At 64.1% G+C, this 20050-nt stretch overlaps 1 protein-coding gene across 2 annotated transcripts in view; it reads right to left on the bottom strand.

The window, feature by feature from the left end:
• The window catches only part of SEZ6 (seizure related 6 homolog), a 70503-nt gene that overhangs the window by 6083 nt on the left and 44370 nt on the right, over positions 1 to 20050 (bottom strand). For both annotated transcript variants that reach the window (XM_074974925.1, XM_074974924.1), the window contains exons 4-14: positions 12661 to 12853; positions 7345 to 7530; positions 6761 to 6929; positions 4787 to 4953; positions 4444 to 4638; positions 4021 to 4159; positions 3445 to 3641; positions 2993 to 3187; positions 1826 to 2017; positions 1227 to 1424; positions 631 to 669 (exon numbers count right to left, since the gene is read on the bottom strand). In XM_074974925.1, the coding sequence (XP_074831026.1) occupies positions 631 to 669; positions 1227 to 1424; positions 1826 to 2017; positions 2993 to 3187; positions 3445 to 3641; positions 4021 to 4159; positions 4444 to 4638; positions 4787 to 4953; positions 6761 to 6929; positions 7345 to 7530; positions 12661 to 12853 (1870 nt within the window). The remainder of the gene's footprint in view (positions 1 to 630; positions 670 to 1226; positions 1425 to 1825; positions 2018 to 2992; positions 3188 to 3444; positions 3642 to 4020; positions 4160 to 4443; positions 4639 to 4786; positions 4954 to 6760; positions 6930 to 7344; positions 7531 to 12660; positions 12854 to 20050) is intronic.

The following is a 20050-nucleotide window of genomic DNA, read 5'->3' on the forward strand; positions in this document are numbered from 1 at the left end:
GGAAAACCACTCCCACCGGCACCCCCATGGAAACCCACCCCCACGGGCACCCCCACCCACACCCCCATGGAAACCCACCCCCCCCCGCATCCCCATGGGCATCTACTCCCACCAGCACCCCCATGGAAACCCACCCCCACCCGCATCCCCACCCACACCCCCATGGAAACCCACTCCCACCCCATCCCCATGGGCACCTACTCCTACCAGCACCCCCATGTGCACCCACTCCCACTGGCACCCCCACCCACACCCCCATGGACACCCACTCCCACCGGCACCCCCACCCGCAAGCCCACCCACACCCAAACCCAAACCCCCTCTTTGATCCCTCCTTTGCCGAGTCTCCCTGGGTCGGCCAGTGAGCCAGCAGTGAGCCCAACCCAGCTGCCCCCCGCACCCAGGGCCGTCACTCCCTGTGTTTCTGCATGGCCCGATGGTTCAGTGTCATCTGCTCTCCCCACCAGTCTCCCAGCCCCAGTGGCTCCCAGGCCACCCCCCTCCAGGCCTCTGCCCCAGAGGGACCCCCCGGCCCTCCTGCATGGCAGCCTGAGAGCCAGGCTGAGGGCTTGAGGGTACCAGGACCCCGGCTGCAGGCTGGCCAGAGGGGGCTGCACGCCGTGTTCTTACCATCCAGGTTGCGGTTGCTGTAAAATTCATCATAAGCAGCTGGAAGAAGAGAGGCAAGAATGAAAGGTGGGAAGGAGAGCCAGCAGCTGGGTCGAGCAAGGGCGGCAGGAGTCCAGTGCATGGGCTGCTGGGGACCAGGGCAGAGCCAAGGGCCCCATCACGTGCTGGCCCCAGGCAGGGCAGCTGAAGCTCAGAGTGGTTATTAAGTGCGAGCCTGTGGCCAGTGCTTTGCTAACGGCTTGGCCCAGTGTGGCCCCCCTGCCTTGGGGCTGACGTGGGCATATGCTCCTTGCGCCGTGGGGCGGGAGCATTAGAGTCAGGCTGGAGAAGGGGCAGGCAGCTTTGCAATGCCAGGGAGACGCTAGCGCTGGCAGTGGCAGGGGGTGTCCCTTGCACACTCACCATTCAGTCATGGAAGGGGCGGGGGTGGAGCTGGCATGCCCAGGGCACAGTGACCACAAGGCAATCCCGCCGGAGAGGGCCATTCTGCCCCCCCACAGCGGAGGGCCCTGCAGGGAAGGTGAGATGCCAGAGGCCAGGGGCCCGGGGACTGGCTGGGCCGCACACACTGTTTGCTAGTCCCAGGGCAGACTCACCAGCCTTGCAGATGGGAGGAGAGCTGTTCCACTGTGAGGGGTGGCCGGGCACACAGCGGAGGCTCCCCTCCCCCAGCAGCACGTAGCCCGTGGCACATGAGAAGCGCAGGGTGGCCCCGGCCTGGTACAGCCTCTTCTCCGGGGTCTGGATGCCATTCTCCGGGACGCCCGGGTTGTGACAAGGCTCATATACTTCCGCTGCGAACGTGGAATGGAGCTGGGCTGAGACACACACCTGCAGCTCAACCGCGGGCAGAGGGGCTCGGTGTGGGGCTGGTGCTTCCTTTGGGTGCTGTGGGGAGCCTCCCTCAGGGGGCTCAGCCCGGCCCAACTGCTGGGGGACTCTTGCCAGGGCTGGGAGGCGGGCAGCTCCTTGCCAGGCTGCGGCCCAGGCCCTGGGGGACAGCCCAATGGGATGCGGTGCCCCCTCCCGAGCATCCCATGCTTCAGGGTGCCAGCCCAGGCTGCAGGGCCAGGGCTCTCCCCCACCCTGGAGACAAGCAGCCAGGTGCACCGTGACCAGTTTTGTGGGGAGGTTCCCAGACAGCCAGCTGGAGCAGCAGGACCCCACGGAAGCACCTGGCTGAGCTCGGACTCACGGGTGCACTTGGGGAGGCGGTCGCTCCACTTGGGGCCTCCGGCCTGGCGGTCCCGGCAGGTCAGCAGGCTGCCCCCTGTCAGGACGTAGCCCTTGTCGCAGACGAACTGCACGGTGGAGCCCACGGGGAACTTGGAGCTGGAGATGATCCTGCGGCTGTGGTCCACGTCCCCGGGGTCCTTGCAGGAGGTCACTGTACAGGGGAGGGAAGGCAGCGAGACTCACATCAAGCTGAGGGGCAAGGGGGAGACGCCTCCCCGCACGGCTCAAGGCCTTAGGAGGGCTGGAGCCAAGTGGGGCTGTGGCCCTTAGCTCTGCAGGTGTGGGGGGAGGGGAAGGGAAGCTGCTCCGGGGGGGGGGGGGGAGCCCAGAACTGGTTACTGCTCCTGCTCGGAGTGCGGGGGGGCAAGGCTGCAGCCCCCGCATCCTGCCCAGCTATGCCGTGGCAGGCAGCGTGGCTAGTGGTCGAAGCACAAATGCCGAGAGTCTCTTCCCAGCATTGCCACCCATGCCTGGCAGGGCGAGGCCTCCAGCCCCTCTGCACCGCAGAGAGGGACACAGCCAGACCCCCGGGCGCCCGGAGCCCCTGCCCCCAGGGCTGCAATGGGCAGGTGAGAGTCCGGCCCTCTGGGGCTGGCATTGGGGGCACGGAGCTCCAGCAGGGGGAGCTCTCGGCACAGCAAAGCCTGCCTGCCCCGGCCAGCCTGAGCAAGGCAGCCTGGGCACAAAGGGGTGCAGGGTTGTTTGGGGGAGGCGACTGTTGGCGTCCTGGCAGGGCTCCGGTCTGGGGGATCTTGTACGCAGCCCCACCCTGCTGAGTGCCTGCCGCCTGGGGGGCAGCCCCACCCACCCCTCCCAGCTGGGAGCCCGGTTCGGAGCTGACGGGGTAGGCAAGGCGCTGTCACTGGGAAAGAGGGAGGGTCCCTGAGGGTCCCTCCCAACCCGTGCTCCAGCAGCAGCAGCCAGTGCTTGAGGGAGACCCGGGCCGGGCCAGCTGATTGTCCCCCGGATGGCAGGGGGCCCGACCAGCCAACACTGGTGCAAAGGGGCCAGAACTCCAGCATGCGCTGGGGGGCAGCCCCAGAGGGCAGGGCAGGCGGGGAAGGGAACCCCGGGGCAGTCTCTGGGGTGTGCGGGGCAGCCTGCCCCAGCAGTGGCCCGAGCTCACCCCTCTCACAGGTGGGCAGGTCCCCGCTCCAGGTCAGGTCCCAGTGGCACATGAGCAGGTCCGTGCCCACGAGCTCAAAGCCGGGGTAGCAGTGGTAGTTCACCATGGTGCCGTGGATCAGCTCGGGGTGGGATGTGGTCTTCCAGCCGTTGGGGATCTCGGGCAGCTCGGGGCACGTGTCATTGCGTGGAACCTCTGCAGGGAGAGCCAAGTGAGACCACTGCCAGCTCAGGAGCCTGGCCCCACAGGCTGGCCGCAGGGCATGGCGGGGGGCACAGCTAGAGGTGCTCAGAGCTCTGAGGGGTTGGGGGTTAGAGCAGGGGGGCTGGGAGGCAGGACTCCTGGGTTCTAACCCCAGCTCTGGGGGGGAGGGGGCACTGGTGGTTATGGGAGGGGGGACTGGGAGGCAGGATTCCTGGGTTCTCTCCCCAGTGCTGGTGGGGGTCCCTCACCGAAGAAGTGGATGACGAAGCCCTGCTGGTAGCCAAAGACAGCGCCGCCAGGGTCTGACTGGAACTGGATGGTGACGTCGGCCATGGCCGTGTAGAGCTTGAAGCGGCGGTGGGTGCCCGTGTACTGGCCCAGGATCCGGGCTGTCAGGTCATCCCCGTCGTAGAATGTGAGGACGTCACCCTTCCCAATGTGCAGCCTGGGGAGAGAGAGGGGGCTGGGGCAGACGCCCTGCGGAGGGGACCTGTAGAGCCCGGCTTAGCTGGTCCTGGCCCTGGCCCTAGAGGGGACTCTCCCCCTTGGTTGAGTGAGGCTGTGTGGGTGTGGACTGCACTTAGGAGGGTTTCAGCCAAGACCATCCTGGGGCAAAGGGAGCCCAGCCCCGGCCCTGGCCCCTTTGCAGCCACAGACTCTCACGGTGAGCAGTGGAGAATTGGCTGCAGACTCAGGGGATGAGGGGTTCCCCACAGGGCTCGCAGCTCTGCCAGCCATCCCCAGGGCACCCAGTGATCGCCCGGGGGCAATCCATAGGCCCTTGCTCCCCCTCATGCCTGGCTCGGTGCCTCCCTGACACTCACACTTGGATGTCCAGCATGATGCGCTTGTCCTCCTCCACGTGCAGGCCCCAGATGCAGTCCTGGCCCTTGCCATAGGCCTCCGGCCAGTTGGGGGACAGCACCACGCCCGCTGAGTCTGTGATCTCCCCGCTGCACACGGCTGCAGGGACAGACGACACTGAGCTCCTGCCCCATCTACCCCCTGCAGCCCAGAGCTGCGGGGCGGGAAGCCTCACAGCAGCCCCCCTTCCTGTCTCAGCGAGCAGCACAGGGGGCTCTCAATGGAGGGCCTGGGCCCCAGCTCTGCACAGGCCTGGGAGCCCAGGGGAACAGCGCCCTGTCTGCTCTGGCTGGGCGGGCCCCTGCCCTGGCTCAGCTGGTCTGTCCCCCCAGGCACCTGCCTGCCCCCTCCCCTGCAGCCTGGCTTGGCCTCAGCAGACAGACCTCGGCACGCCGGCTCCGTCTCGTTCCACTGGGGGTCGCTGGGGTCCACGCACTCAATGATGATGGAGCCCTGCTCCAGAGTGTAGCCAGGGTCGCAGCTGAACTCCACCGAGGTGCCCACGGCATAGGTGGCGTCGCTGGTGGTGAAGTTCCCGTACTTGACGAAGGGCTCATAGCAGTGCCCCTGCTCGAACGCTGGGGGCGGAGGGGCAGAGGGTTAGCGTTGCCACCCAAAGGGGGCCGGGATGACGGTGTCCGCGGCTCCCCAGCAGCACAGGGCTCGTTCTCCGGGGCCCTGGGCCAGGTGTCTCTCCACGCTCCCTGCGGGGGTCTCAGGCCTTACCTTCGTAGCGGAGCGCCACGCCGGTGGAGGCGCCGTTGCTGTCGGTGGTGAGCTCGAGGAAGAAGTGGCGGGCGGTGCTGAGCAGCCCCTCGATGGGCAGGTACTCCACCTCGTACGAGTCGTACACCGGCGCCGCCTCCGTGCTGTTCCCGTTCCGGATGATGAGCCTGCACAGCAATGGTCACACAACCAGCTGGGGGGGCACAGGCCTTGGAAGATCCCTGCGGTGTGGCCGCTGGGTTCTAGGGGTCTGTGGCTCGGCCTGCTGGAGGCCCCTGTGTGCATCGGGAGAATGCGGGGAGACGAGGGGCACGGCTGATGCCTGGGGGCAGGAGGGCAAAAACCACAGGTGCAGGGGTGACACTACACCCCATATTCTTCATAGAAATATTGTTATCGTAGGATTATAGCATTACTAAGATATGGTTTGTGCAAGATAAGGCATGTGAGGTGTCATTGGAAGTTATGATTTGCTGAGTATGATTATCCTATTTGTATGCATGGAGCATTTTTGTATCTAAAGTTAGGAATATTGACTATACATCTGTACTACAAAAATGTTTACACCTAGGGAACGCCCACCAGACAGAATGCAATCAGTCTGGCTGGCTAGCTGCGGACGTCAGTGGACCATTGGGAGAACAATAGGTCTTTGAAGATGCTAATCTCCCACCTTCCCGGGATGCTACAAACAACCTCTGACTCCTGGCTGCTCTGACACTGCAGGGTCCTGTGATTAAGTCACCTGGTACTGGACTCCATGATACAATACCAGTATTTTCCCACTGGAGGGGACTGGACGGGATGGGGCAGGGCAGGAAAATAAAGGATTCCTGCCATACAAAACACCTATTTAAGGCAGGGGAGAGATAATCAGGGTCATTTTCACTGAATCTGTGCCCAGCATGACTGCTGCATACATCTAAGCAACAAAGACACAGGGGGGAGAAGGACTGAACGCAGGCAGGGAAGGTGTTTGGCCTGTGAAAGGGATACCTAGAGTTTTAAACTGCAAGTAAGAGCAGCTTGCCTTCAAGAACCTCTGCAGACTGCCTAAATCAACATTTAGGGTGAGAAATTATTACTTGTAACCAGCTTCTTTAGTATTTTAAGCTTATCTTCGTTTTTGTTTTATTTGCTGGATAATCTGCTTTGATCTGTTTGCTACTCCTTATAATCACTTAAAATCGATCTTTTGTAGTTACTAAACTTGTTTTGGTTTTCTCTAAAACCAGTTTGTGGAATTCATAACTGGGGGTGGGGGAAAGCTGTTGAATATCTCCCTCCACCCCGAGGAGGGGAGCAAATTTCATGAGCTTACGCTTCACAGTTCTCTGAGCTGCACAAGACGCTATAGGTTTGGGTTTGCGCTCCAGAGGGGGTGTGCACGGGAGTGCTGGGCAATTCCCTAGCTGTGCTGATTTCAGCGTCTGCGTCCTTCTGCAGCTGGGTGTGTCCCTACCTGGGTGTGCTGGAGGAAGCTTGAGGGCCTGGCTCAGCAGGACAGTGTAAGGGAGCCCAGGCTGGTGGAACAGACGGGCTCAGTGGTACCCCAGTACATCAGGTGGCACCCTGGAGGGTGGGTAACCCATCACACAGGGGAGCTGTGGTGCCCTGGGTTATCTCCTCTGTCCCCTCTCCTAGAGGGGGCTCAGTGGGAAGGCCGGCTCAGGCATGGAGAGTCGGAGGGGAGCCCCTGGTTGGGGGGGGAGCCCCAACACCTGTCACTGTCCATCAGGGCTGGCTAGAGCCCTGACCAGAGAGCAGGGCAGCCTCAATGGCACAGCTGCTCTGGCATGTGCCATCGGTGGGTTTCAGAGCCAACATCCATTTGCAAACACATGTTGCAAGTCCTACACAGTGTGGCAGGGGAGCTCTAGCCCCCCAGGCCTCACAGACACGTCCACCCTGCTCCCCTGAGGCTGCACCCTCATAGGCCCTTCCCTTGTACGGGCCCCGCTCCCTGCCCCGCACCTGTCATCATCCTCAGCCAGCGCGACCTTCTCGAAGTGCAGGTGCAGGCGCTGGCCCCTGGGGGCCTCCAGCAGCCATTGGCAAGTCAGGTTACTGCTGTAGTTGTTTGGGAAGCCGGGCGAGATGATGCGTCCGACGGTGGCATTTCTGATCACGCCTCCGCAGGCCGCTGCAAGGGCAGGCCGAGGGTTAGGAGCACTGGGGGGATGGCCGCCAGGCAGCGGCTTGCCCAGGCGGGGGCATCGGAGATGGGGCCGCCCCCATCAGAACGCCCTTGGCCAGATACTGCCCGGTCTTGCAGCAGTGGGCAGAGGGCAGTGCCTGGAGCCGGGCTGCAGCTGCAGGGCAGTGGTTGGAGCGTGCCCAGTGCTTAGGGGGCACCCCATAGCCTGTGGGAAGGTGCTGGGGTGCTGAACCCTCTCTTAGGAGGAGACAGCCAATCAGGAGCTGGCGTCTGGGGCCAGGCTCAGGCTGAGAAGGCCGAACTCACGTCCTTTGTGAGCAGCTGAGGTCTGCTCTGGCAAGGCCTGTGCCCAGCCAGTGGGGCATCCGGCAGCACTGGGCAGCCCCTCCCCCCAACTCACCCAGGCAGATGGGCTCCCGGCTGCTCCAGAAGGGCCAGGTGGCATTGAGGCAGGTCAGCACAGGCGGGCCCCGCAGCTGATACCCTGTGGTGCAGTAGAAGTGAGCGCTGCCCCCAGGGTGCAGGCTGGTGATGGAGATGTCGCCGTAGGCTGGTCGGGAGGGGAAGCTGCAGCTCAGCAGATAGGCTGGGAGGGAGGAAGGGAGAGAGAGGGGCATTGAATGGCCGGGCCTGGCAGGCTGAATGGCTGGAGCGATGTGCTCCCTGGCTTGGCATGCCTGGTGCCCGGGGGGTGGGTGTCCGGTGCCCGTGGGGGCGGGCGCCTGGTGCCTGTGGGGAGGGATGGACTCGACCATGTCCCTGCTTCATGGTTGCACCCCGCTGGCCCCAGTCCCCCCAGGGCACCAGGCTGTCACCCCCTCACTGCCCCACACAGCACTGACCCAGGGCAGAGGGTGCCACCGCAGCACCTGGGTGTTTTGCAGCACATGGCCATGCCAGGCTGCAGTGACACTGGAACACTTTTAAGCGTGGGCGTGCTAAAAGCCAGACCCCTTACCGTCCGCAAATCCTCCCACCCCGAGCTGGGTCCAGGAGCAGGGCCATGTCTTTGGGAGGGGGGGACCTGGACAGGAGTAAGGGGGCCGAGGCCAGGACCACAGCTGGGGATGGGCGCAGGACCAGGAGCGGAGCCCCCGGGTGTGCGGCCGGCAGCCAGGACCCTGGGTGGGGGGCCAGAAGTGGAGCCTCGCGTAAAACCTGGGGGTGCAGCAGCACCCCCCACACCGCTAGTTCCTGCACCTATGCCAAGCTGGGCATCAGAGGGATCCTGCCCCACAGCGTGGATGTCACGCCCTCCCTCTGAGAACCACAGGCAGGAACTCGGGGTGGAAGGAGGTCGGCTTTCCCTCCTGGAATACCCAGCTGCTGAGCGGTTTTCTCTCCTCTCCCCGCATTGCATGGAGACCCAGAGCCTCTGGAAACACAGCCTGCCCCATCTGCCCAGGCAGCACCCAGTGGGCGCAGTTACAGAGACATGGGTCGGACACGGGTGTTGTCCCTGATCCCAGCCGGCAGGTGGCAGCAAATCCTTCTGTATGGCCAGGCAGCTGGCCGGAGGGGTGCAGCCCCCCCAGGCTCCACCCTGCCTACAGGTGCTGCCCACCCAGGGACACCGCTCTGCCAGGCTGCAGGCGGGGAGCCAGACTCCTCGCTGCCCCTCTGCCAGGGGAGCTGGTGTTCCCCACCCCGCCAGGAGTCCTTTGCCCCTGCTGATGCCTTGGGAACCCCAGGAGCCATGGGTCCAGACTAAGTGGGCTGCTCCCATGGGGCTGCACAGCCTGGCTGCTGGCATCGCCAGAGTCCCTGCTGCCCCAGGGCAGGTGGCGCTGCAGGGCGTGGGCGGGGGTGGGGGGATGCAGGTGAAATCTGCCCAGGTCACACTGGGTCTCAGAGGGGAACCCAGCCCCTGGCTCTGTGCAGGCCGGGGGTGCTCGGGGAATGACTGGGCCAGGAGCCGGAGGGGGGCTGGCAGCACCTTCACATCTCCACGCTGGCCGAAGGGTGCTGGACAAGCGGGGTGCGAAGGGCAGCTGACAGTGAGGGAACACGCTGGTGCCCTGGGGGACCGCAAACGTGGCTGGGGATGCAGCGCCCCTCCCCCTCTGGTACCCGGCTCACTTTGCCCACACACCCGGGCACAGCCACAGTGCAACAGAGGGGACACTGCTCATAAACCTTCCTGCCACAGGCAGTGGCTGCTTCCCAGACCAGCCTCTGCGGCTCAGGGCTACACACTGGCTGTGTGAGCTCACAGCCTCTGCTTGCGAGGTCACTCCATCTCCGCAGCAGCACGCTGTGATGTCACAAAGAGGTGAGCCTGACCTCAGCTGGGGCGGAGGAGGGATTTGGACGAGCGAAGGATCCCGGGGGCACTCCAGGAAGAGCAGCCACGGCGCTCAGAGCACTGACCTCTTCCACCAAGCCAGCACCAGCGCCAGGCAGAGCAAAGTCTAGTTATAGTGCAGAGGAAGGGCAGGGCCCTGGGCCCCTTTGCACACCAGCGTGATGCCCCCCAGGACCCCTTTGCACACCAGCATGATGCCCCCCCCAGGGCCCTTGTGCACACCAGCGTGATGCCCTGCCAGGGCCCCTTTGCACACCAGCGTGATACCCTGCCAGGACCCCGTGCCCCTTTGCACACCCTGGCAGCCAGCAGAGGTGAAGACTGAGCCCAGCAGAGCCCAGACTCCCGCACTCAGGGGCTGCAGCTGACTGTGCAGTGTCTGTGGGTGACGGGGGGGTGAGACCATACTGTTGTGGGGGGTCACAAGCAGTCCAGCGCCTTCCCTAGGAGCTCCCCACGTGGGAATCAGCAGGGGAGGGGAGCAGGGATGGGCGCGATGGCCAGTGGTAGCCAGCCCAGGGCTCTCAGTAGCCGAGGGCCTGACCCTGCTGTCAGGGAGCTGAGGGTGACTCTCAGCTCATAGAGTCTCTGCCCTGGTGGGAAATGCCCCGGGCCCATCGCGGCCATAAGCACCTGTGGAGGGGGGCTGGGGTACCCGGGCATCTGGCTGGCGGTACCACAGCCTGGCCGGTGGGAGTGACTGAGTCATGCCCAGCCCCTACCTGTACCCAGAATCCCCCTGAATCCGGGGTGGGGAGGGGGCTGGGCCCATCAGACAAGAATATAAAGGAGCGTGAAGTGCAGCTTTTCCCATTAATTTGCTGCACGTTGCCATGGCGACCCCGGCCGAGGGACGCACTCGGCACAATCTGTCGTTATTTTCCCATTAATAGCGTCAGGGCGGCACCAGGCATGTGGGTGAGTGAGGGCAGGTTGCGGGGGCAGCACATCCCTCCAGGAGATTCTGGTGCAGACAGAGACCCCCCAGCCCGGTGCTGAGCGCCCCTTGGGGGTATTGCTTTGCTGAGGAACCTTGGGCAGGTTAAGGAGACAAAGGACCATGGGAAATGGGAAAGCAGGCACCCCCCATCCCCGAAACCCATCGAGCTCTGCCAGTGCCCCTCAATCCCGACCCTCAGCCCCCTGATAGCCCAGCCCTGGCCTCCCCCCATCCCCGAAACCCACCGAGCTCTGCCAGTGCCCCTCAATCCCGACCCTCAGCCCCCTGATAGCCCAGCCCTGGGCTCCCCCCAGATCCAACAAGCTTCACGTCCCAGGGGTCTGGACTCCAGCACCCCCCCTCTCTGCCAGACCCTGCCCCTGTCGTGCTGCCCAGCGTTTGCACTGCCTGAACCCAGAGAAAGAGCCTCCTGCATGACTCCTGCGTGACCACAGCTCCAACCCCATGACACTACAGCATCTCCGCCTGGGGGCTGGCTGCTCTTGGGGGGCTGAGCTCAAACAGCAGAGACTCTGCCCCAAGCCTGCCCTACCCTCCTCCCACCCCTCTGCCCTGCAATGCCCCACGGCCTACCCCACGACTGCCCTCGTCCCCCAGCCAATGCTGGCACGTTTGACTCATCCCTGCTGCTGGGGTCCAGCTCCAGGAGGGCTGCGGGGTGGCACCCCCATGGGAACACTGCTCTGGTGAGAGGTGCCGGGAGCCTGGTGCTGAAGGGCATGACCCCTCTACGCTCCCTTGGCCACGGCCTCAGTGCCAGCCTGCAGCGAGGGGGCAGTCAGGGGATTGTGACGTGAGGGCCAGGGCTGAGAGCCCCCAAGCTCCTCCCTTAGGCCCCCGCGTGGCAACCATCCAGGCCAGGGCACCATTTCAGTGGCCCCTTGGCCCTCCAGACGGGAACCCCTGGTAAGCCTTCAGCCCATGTTCCTTGGAGCCTCCCACCTCATCGGCTGTCTCAGCGCTGGCTCCCTCGGGCTCTACAGCCCACCTCTGCCATCAGCCAGGTGGGGGCGAGACATGGAGCAGCTGGTGGGCGGGGAGCAATGCTGAGCCTGGGGACGAGGGGGCTGCATATGGTGTGTGGGGTGGGATTCACACTGGGGGCTCGATGTGGGCACTGCAGGCAGAGGGGTCAGGGCGAGGGAGGAGACAGGAGCTCAGGGCAGGATAGTGGCACTGCCGGGCTCCAAGCCTGGGGTGTGGAGCAGGGGAGAAAGTCCCTGAGCTCCAGGCCGGCCTGTAGGTGTGTGGCTGGCTCCCCCCGCCAACAAGCGCCTTGGCAGAGCCCCACAGGAGGTTCCCCGGAGGCACGTCCCTCGGCTGGCCCTGTGGCACGTGGGCGCCGTGCGGGAGGAGCGGCTCCGCCCTGCTATCAGCGACAAGGGGCCTAACTTTGCCGGTAATTATGTTAAATGAGCCCGTAATTGCTCACACCAATTATCTCTCCATTAGCGCGTCTCTCTGGTTGGTGCCCGTTTAACCTGGCGATGTCGCAGATTAACTCCGCCGACAATTCCAGAGCTTTAAACAGGCTAATTGGCCCTGGCTGGCTGCAGCTGTGCCAGGGAAACAGGGGTTCACCTGCAGGGGAGTGGGCGAGGCCACCCTGCGGACACACTCTTGGCAGGATGGTGCCATGCTGTGCACTGGGGCGAGATGGGTGCGCGCTCTAACCCAGGGCTGAGCCTAACTCCCCAAATCCTGGGAGGGAGACGCTGTTGGGTGCCCCAGGCTGTGGGGGAAAAGGGGTGACGTGGTGGCCTGGGAGGAGGAGGGGGCTCTCGGAGGGACAGGTGTGGGGGTGTATATGACCCACACTTAGCCTGGCCGCTCCCAGCCAAGGTGAAGTGCCAAGGGTCCAGGTGGGATGCCAGGCTGTGCTCTGTGCAGACACGCGCCCACGGGGGGTGCCGTGCTACATGTCCAGTGCGCCCATATTACAAAGGGACTCTAGGTTGGCTCCATGGGAGGGGAAAGGGCCCCTCCCCAGCCTCAGCTGCCAGGGCCCCTTTCGCCAGGGGCAGGGGCATGCCTGGCCCCATTGCTAAGCCAGGTGGCCTCTGGCCCCAGCACATGGCCTGGAGATGAAGGATTCTTAGCCACAAGCCGCCAGACACTGGCTGCCAGTCCCCTTCCCAAACCTGCCAGGCCCATCAGCTCCTGGGAGCAGCCCCCACACTGCTGTGGGGCAGCACTCCTCTCCCGGGGGTGGGGCTGCCTCGTGGGGCACTGGGTCTAGGGCGCAGGGCACCACATCATGCCCCCCAGCCCTGCTGCAGCACCAGAGCTCTGTGTGACCTGCTGCACCCCACCAAGGGACGAGGCGAGCACGACGGGCCCTCTGGCTGCAGGAGGGCACCAAGGGCGGGGCCATGTCTGGATGGCACGTGTGGGGGGCAGGAAGGCACAGGGACCGTGGCTCTGCAGGGCTCCGCAGGCCGTGCCTGTACCTTGGAAGCGGAAGCGGAAGGTGCCGGGGCTGGCGGGCTGGGGGCTCCGGAACCGCACGCTGACCCGGTTGGTCGGGCTGCGGATCACCTGGCCCCTCATGAGGAAGGACTCGTTGGCCAGGACGACAGGCTCCGCGCCCCCAAAGGTCTCCATGGTGACCGTCTCCCCTTCCGACAGGCTGATGTTCAGGACCTGTGGGAAGAAGGGGCATTGTCAGTGGGGCACCAGGTTATTGCCAGCCTATGCGCTTGGCCCAAGGGCAGAGCAGGGGCACTTCCCCCGTTGGCCTTTCCCCTGGTCCCGCCTGGGCGACTGGCACAGCAGGGGGCTGGCTTCCCCCCCCCCCAGCTAAATCTGAGAGCCTGGGGGGAGTCACCTGGCCAGCTGCCCCACACCTGCCAGGCTCCAGAGACAGCCCACAGCTCTCCTGCGCCAGGCCTGCCAGCTCCATGGGGTGGGCAGTCACCCAGACTGCCCCCAAGAGGGGCCGGCACTCACGCCCAGGGGGCCTGTCTCCTCTTCTGGAAGGGGATGTGCCTATCCCCACCCAGATCCTCCCCGACACACCCCCCTGCCCCTGCTGCCTCCCAGAGCCCCAGTGCCAGGCGGGCACGTCTCTCTCAGCACCTTTTCCCACAGTCAGTAAGCGAGCGGTGAGGCCGGTCTGCGCAGGGCCAATGGCAGCAGCAGCTTTCAAACATACTTAGCAGCCCGGTAAATCTCGGTGCTGGGAGATGCCTTGGACAGGCGGCGCTCGGCGTGCTGCTCCTGCGCGGGCTGGAACCGGGCCCGCGGGCAGGGGGCAGAGCCCGCAGAGAGCCGCCCGCTGTGCCCTGCTCCGATGCTGAGCGGGCCCCGGCCCCGACGCTGGGCTCTGACTGGGCCAGGTCAGTGGGCAACGCTCCAGCGGCACCATGGCGAAGCTCCCGCGATTGAGAAGAGCCATCGGTATCCATGGCAGCGCGGGGGCAGAGACCCGTGGCAGCACGGCGAGTGACTCCCAGGGCTTACGGGCCAGAGAGATGCCTGGCAGGGAGCCAGGACAGAACGGCCCTGCCACGTGGCCCTGGGGGGGTGGGGAGAGACAGAGCCGTCTTTAATTGCGGGGTCTCAGAGTGCTGGAGACCTCTGGGGCCTCCTGCCCCACCACAGGGTCAGCACCACCATCCCAGTGCACAGAGGCCAGGGACTCACCAAGGCCACACAGTGTCAGGCAGAAGCAGAGCTGGGGACAGAACCCAGGAGTCCTGGCTCCCGGTTCCCCCACCCCGACTCTAACCCCCTGGATCCCGCTCCACGCTGGGCCATGCCACCCCCAGGCTGTTTCTCCCAACCCCCCGCCGGCAGGGCTGGAGCTGGCCCAGCCCTGGCTAGGCCCCGTCATGGCTCTGTTGCCGCAGTAGACCCTGGCCAGGAGGACGTGGGTGCTGCTCCCTGGCTGGTGCTGCCCACGCTGCCATTCGCTTCCCCAGGGGCACACGCGCCAGCTCCCCCAAGCAGCCGCTCAGTGGCAATACGCCCTCGCTCCATTGCCATGGTAACTGGCGGCTGTCCCAGCCGAGAGCTTTGGAGCTGCCAGCGCTGCCAGCGCGTGGGGCCCCAGCCTCCGAGGGCTCCCTCTGCTTGGCCACGCAAGGGGGCGGCACTATGGGCCCCTCCATTACCCTGCCCCTCCAGGAAGCCCTTGGGGACTGGCCTCGGACATTGTCCTGGGAAGGCGGGGTTAGGATCTCCCCGATCGGGGCCTAAGCCAGCATGGCAGCTGGGGGAGGGGTGAAGGGACAGGACCCAAAGGGAACTGCTGGGCGCCCCAGGCCCAGGGGCGTGGCTGGAGGGACAGGAGGGCGGCTTGTCCCTCTGGAGACTCCAGGCCACCCCTGGAAGGGGGCACAGCGGTTCCAGTCCCTTCTGCGGGCTGCCGAGGCCGCGGGGCCCATCCCCCGGGGCACGGAACGGCCTGCACCCGGCGCAGCCACAGCATGCAGCTCCTGAAGACAAAACACGCAGTGGCTCGTGCTGGGCCTGGCCCTGGGAGAGGGCAGGCACTGGGGCTGCAATGGTGCCCGCATGCGAGGCAGGTACGGGTCACAGATGGTACCCGCCTGCTGCAAACCCCTCGTGGAGACACCATTTGCACGGGCCCAGTGAAAGCAGGGAGAGCTGCCCGGGTGCAAACCACATCTCCGACACTGGTTCCTGGGGCAGCAGCACCAGAGACTGGAACCCCAGGGAGGCCAAGGCCGGGAGTGGAGCTGGTGCCTGCAGCCCCTGCTCCCAGGGACAACGCCTGCTGGTGCCAGCAGTACAGGGGACCCCACAGCCAGCATGCAGGGACAGAGGGCAGGCAGAGCCCAGAGGAGCCCCCGCAGGTGCTCCCAGGTATAGGGGGCTCTGCGGGCAGCAGCTCAGATGCCAGGCAGGAAGGGAGCCCTGGGAATGGCACGTGTCAGCCTCACACGGCTCATGGCGGGCATGCACATTCACTCCCTTGGCCTTAACAGGCAGGCTCGAGAGCCAATGGGAACCAGGGAAGAGGCTCTGGGCACGGCCCGATGGATCCTGGCCAGCAGGAGATGGAGAACCGCCAGCATGAGCTCCAGATGGCGAAGAGACGCAGCCAGCTGGAGAGAGGGGCCCAGCCACCGAGCTAGCGGAGCAGGGAGCCTCCAGCAGGATCCACACAGCACACAGACACTCCCCCATGCATGGTCACCACGCATACACCCCCTCCCCCGTGTGCACACACACGCAGAGACCCCCCAGGCAGGGGCACACGCATACTCATAAACCCCCATGCACACGCAAACACACATACTCATAGATCCCCCCCGCACACTCATACACACTCCCCCATGCATGTGCACACCCACACACTCAGCAGCAGCGAGAGGAGCCCAGGAGAGGGTTCCGTGGTAGGATGCTGCAGCCGCAGGCCAGGCTGGGTTTGGCTGCGCGTCTGCAGGTTGCTGCAGGGCTCTTGCTTGCCAACCCCAGCGGTGCCGTGCAGTGCCACGTGACTCAGCAGCAGTCAAAGCGGAGCAGCTCACCCCCGGCCCCAGGGGGCTGCTACCGGGCTAGAGCCTGCAGCCCACCCACATGGGGTGTTCCCACAGCGGGCTAAGCCCAGCTTTAACTGAACTGCTTTCACACCGGTCTGGATCATGCTGGGCACCGTTTGGTGCAGAGGCGGCCCGGATGGGAGGACAGCTGGAAGCTGGTTTGTGCAATGGGAGCTGGGTGCAGGCCAGGGCACAAGCTCACGCTGGTTTAGTGCATGTGATGCCTTCCCCGCAAGCGGCTGCCCACCTTTGGGGGCAGGGCACACAGAGGGCACAGAGAGCCTCAGCCTGGGTTTCATAGCTGCCTCTGGGCCAGTGCGATCCCGTTGAGTCTCCGTGTACCTCCCCATCCCAGTTCCAAGGGCTAAGGCGGCCCCGGTCCTCCCAAGAGAGCGAGAACGTGGCTGCCCTCCCAGGCAGAACAAACCGGGCCCTGCCCAGCGCTCTCAGTCAAGCTGCATCGCATTCACTTAGAGCAACCATGGATTCCCACGGCGGGCGCAGTCATGGCTGCTACTCAGCCACGCAGTGTGGAAATGCAGACAGATTGCCCAGCACAGGCGAGGAAATGGAGTTCTCTCCCGTGATTGTTCTGCAAATTCAGAAACTCCAGCTGGGGTGGGCGGTGACCTGGACAGGGGCCCTGGGCAGCAGCCAACCCGCCACACACATAGGCAAGCTTTGGGGCAGACACAGGTGGAGCGCTACCGCCTCCGGCCTCGTCCGAGCGAACGCAGGTAACTGCCCCACTCTCCCTTTACTGGTTTCAGCATCCCTGGGCCTTTACATCTGCAGCTGTTCCAGCCAGCAGCGAGAGCAGAGCAGTCCCCACTGCCCCTCTTCTGTGCCACATGCCCACTCCGCGTGCCCCCATAGCCCCATGGCCGCAGTCTCTAAGCCTCACGCCCCCTGCTCTGGGAGTCAGGATCACCCCTGCTTTACAGGGGGGCACCACAGCTCAGAGAGACTCAGCCAAGGTCTCCCAGAGCTAGGAATTAGGCTCAGGCATCCTAAGTCCCACCCGGCCCAGCTCTGAGCTGCTCGCTTGCTGCTGGAGGTGAGCGGGCATCCGCACACTCACAGGGGTGGGGGCTCGGGCTCCCAGCTTGCTGGGAATCCTGGGAAGGTTTAACCTTGAGGTTGCCTGGCTACAGTTTATATTTTAATGGATCGTTATAAAATATAACAACCCCCGCCCGTTTGGGACACACACCCCCCCGGTAGGGCCTGGGGGTGGGGCGCAGGTGGCTGGGGAGTAGGGGTCCCGTTCAGTAGCCACGGAAAGCCCCGAGGCCCTGTGGCTGGGGAGCAGCCATGTAGCCCGGCACACACATTTCAAGGACCAGCCCCCAGTCCCTAGTGTCCATCCCCGAGGCCTGGCTCCCGGCAGCTCTCTGCTGCGACGACATCATCACTTATCCTGAGAAACCCCAAGCTGTTGCCCTGTCTCATTAGGAGGTGATTGGATATTAATGATGTTAATTAAGCAACGCTACACGGTAATGGAGAGCAGTGCCGGCATGCACATTCTCGCCCTGTGACGCTAATTACTGTGAGGTACCTGCCGGGTGGCAGGGGTTTGGGCAGCTGCGTGCAGGCCAGCACCGTGCCGAGCTCCTTGCCGGGCTGTTAAACTGTGGCGGGATGGAGAACCACGGGGAGGTGGGAAACTCCTTGCTTGGCTCCATGGCGATCAGCTTCCCCACCCTGTAGCTAGCCCCAGTGCCGCGCTGGGCTCACCCTGCCATAACGGGCCAGGGCCAGACCGTGAGTTGATCTCCCTCCCCAGCCCCTCAGGATGCTGGCTGATCGTGGGCCGACCCAGCCTGGGTCTGGGGGATGTGAAACCAGAGCTTGGCTTAGAGCTGGAGCGCGACACAGGCCCACAATGCCCAGCCCCGGGCAAGCAGAGCCTGCCTTGTTCTCCTCCGGGTGCTGCCACCCTGCCCGCTCAGCCTGGCCAGCCGGCGCGGCACCCACCCTGGCTCAATGGATGGAGCCTGTGCGGCTGGTGGAGGCGGCAGGGTTATTTATTTATTAATACGGAGTTTGAAGGCTCTGCTGTTGCTGAGGTCTAATTAGGCCCCAGGAGAGGGACTGGCTGGGGGCTGGGGCACATTGTTCAAATGTCGCCAAATACCACGTGCATTGATTTGACATTCTGCAGCACAGCTGCTGCCCTTTCAGCATTCACATGCCCCTCGGTAGAGGGTTGGGTTTGCTCCTCAGTGGCATTTCCAGCCCCCCTGCAGCTGGACGGGCTCCTCAATTGCACCCCAGGTCCCCTGCTCTTCCCCCTGGGGGTCCCTTCCTGCTCGCCAGCCAGGGTTTCCTTCCCAGGTGGTTCTGTGTAGCCAAGAGAGAAAGTCCTGGAGTGCTGGGCCATGGGCCCACCACAGACCCCATCAGAGCAGGGCTGGCCTTTGCTGCTGTCTCCATTCCACAGCACTGCGGCGGCGTAACGGCCTTGTGACGGAGTGGGGGAGTTTCTTGCTTTTCCTTGTTTCCTATGGGGGATTTTCTTGGTTTTCCTAGGATTTGCATGCAGAGACAGTGTGACTCAGTTTCCCTAGGTGCTATGGGTTTAACAACGTGATGGGAGAGGGAGTTCGTTGTTACAGAGGACCGGAGAGGGAACTTGGGACCCCAACCACTGGCGTGGAGAATGGAGACCCCAGCCAGGTGACCTGGTGACCCGGAGGCCCAGCTCAGGAGGCCAAGCCGGGTCTGGCCAGTGGGAGGACAATGGGCTGCGAAGAAAGGAGAAGGGGCCCAGGCGACCCTGTAGACGACCCTGTTTACCTGCAGAGAAGACAATGGACAGAGGCGGGGCTTGGAGCTGGTGCTATCAGATGCCCAGCTGGGAAGCAGGGGGGCTCTGGGCTGGAGGGAGGGAGCAGGCAGAGCCCACCTGGATGCAGGGGAGACTTGGATATGCTGTGCTGGGGGAGGCCAGGCCTAAGGCCCTGAGAGTTTCCTGTGCTGTGTTCAATGCTCAATAAACCCTCCTGTTTTACACTGGCTGAGAGTCGCTCCAGTCTAGAGAACAGGGTTGCATCATCCCCTTAGGGGAGGGGTAGGGGTGGGGGTGGAGGCCCCGGGGGGCCAGAGTGAGTGGACTCCCTGTGGGGGCCCATGGCGAGAAACGGGTGTGCTAAGGCTCAGAGAGGTGTGGCTCCAGGAGGTGGAGGGGCTTAACTCCGAGAGAGAGTGGACCCCCGGGAGAAGGGCTGTCGCACTGAAAGGGGCACCCCTTACGGACCGCATGGGGCCAAGTCCGTGACAACGTGGTAGCAGAGGGTGGCTCGCGGATGCACCCTGTAGACGGTGGGCTGCGAGCACAGGCGCCTGGCAGTGAGTGGCTGCCAGCGATAGAACAAGGGTATTGAAAGGGACCGGCCTGGAAATGGCCTATAACCAGCTCTGTACGAGGGACCTGGCACGTCTGTGCAGGCAGAGAGGGCTGAGCGTGGGGAGGCTCACTAAGGAGCAGCTGATGGCTCAGCTTGTAGAGAATGACCAGTCTGAGGAACAGGCTCCAGACCCCAGGGGGGCTCCTGGGGTGCCCGGAGAGCCGGGGAGTAGCCGTGGGGGCAGTCTGGGTAGCAACCAGGAACCTATCAGACCCGACTCCCCAGGCAGCGCAGGGGGACCCCAGTCGGATTCCTCCCTGGAGGAGCTGCGGAGACTGGAGCTGGCGCTGAAAGCGAAGGAGCTGGAGCTGGAGGAGCGGAGGCTGGCGGACAGAAAGAGAGAACAAGAGGACCGTGCAGAACAGCAGAAGCACCAGTTGGCGTTGGAGGAGCGGCAGGCTAAGAGGGGCTGCCGGGGGTAAGTGGGGAAGGGCCCGAGATGCCAGTGTTGTGGGGAATCTAGACACCGAACTGCTGCCCCGGTTTAAGGAGAGGGGGGACTATTGATGCCTATCTCACAGCCTTTGAGAAGGCTAGTGAGCTGAAACAGATTGACCCTGCAGACAGGCTCCGCTCTCTGACCCCCCTGCTGGGTCCCACGGCAATAGAGGCATTCAGCCCAAGGGATGGTATTGAGACGGGGACTATGACCTGTTCTAACAGGCTTTGCTGCAGAAGTTTGAACTGACCCCCAAGGCGAACAGGAAACGATTCCGGGGTGTACGCAAGACCTCAGGTGTCACCTACAAGGAGGTCGCCAACCTGCTGGGGGAATATCTCCTCAAGTGGGGGAAGGGCGCAGGGGCCACGATCGCACAGGACGTGTATAACCTGGTGGGGTTGGAGCAGCTGTGCGACATCTGCCCTCCAGATCTTAAGATGTGGTTAGTGGACCGGAAGCCCAAAGATCTGCGCAG

The sequence above is a fragment of the Natator depressus genome, chromosome 17 (assembly GCF_965152275.1).
Source record: "Natator depressus isolate rNatDep1 chromosome 17, rNatDep2.hap1, whole genome shotgun sequence".
NCBI classification, from domain to species: domain Eukaryota; kingdom Metazoa; phylum Chordata; order Testudines; family Cheloniidae; genus Natator; species Natator depressus.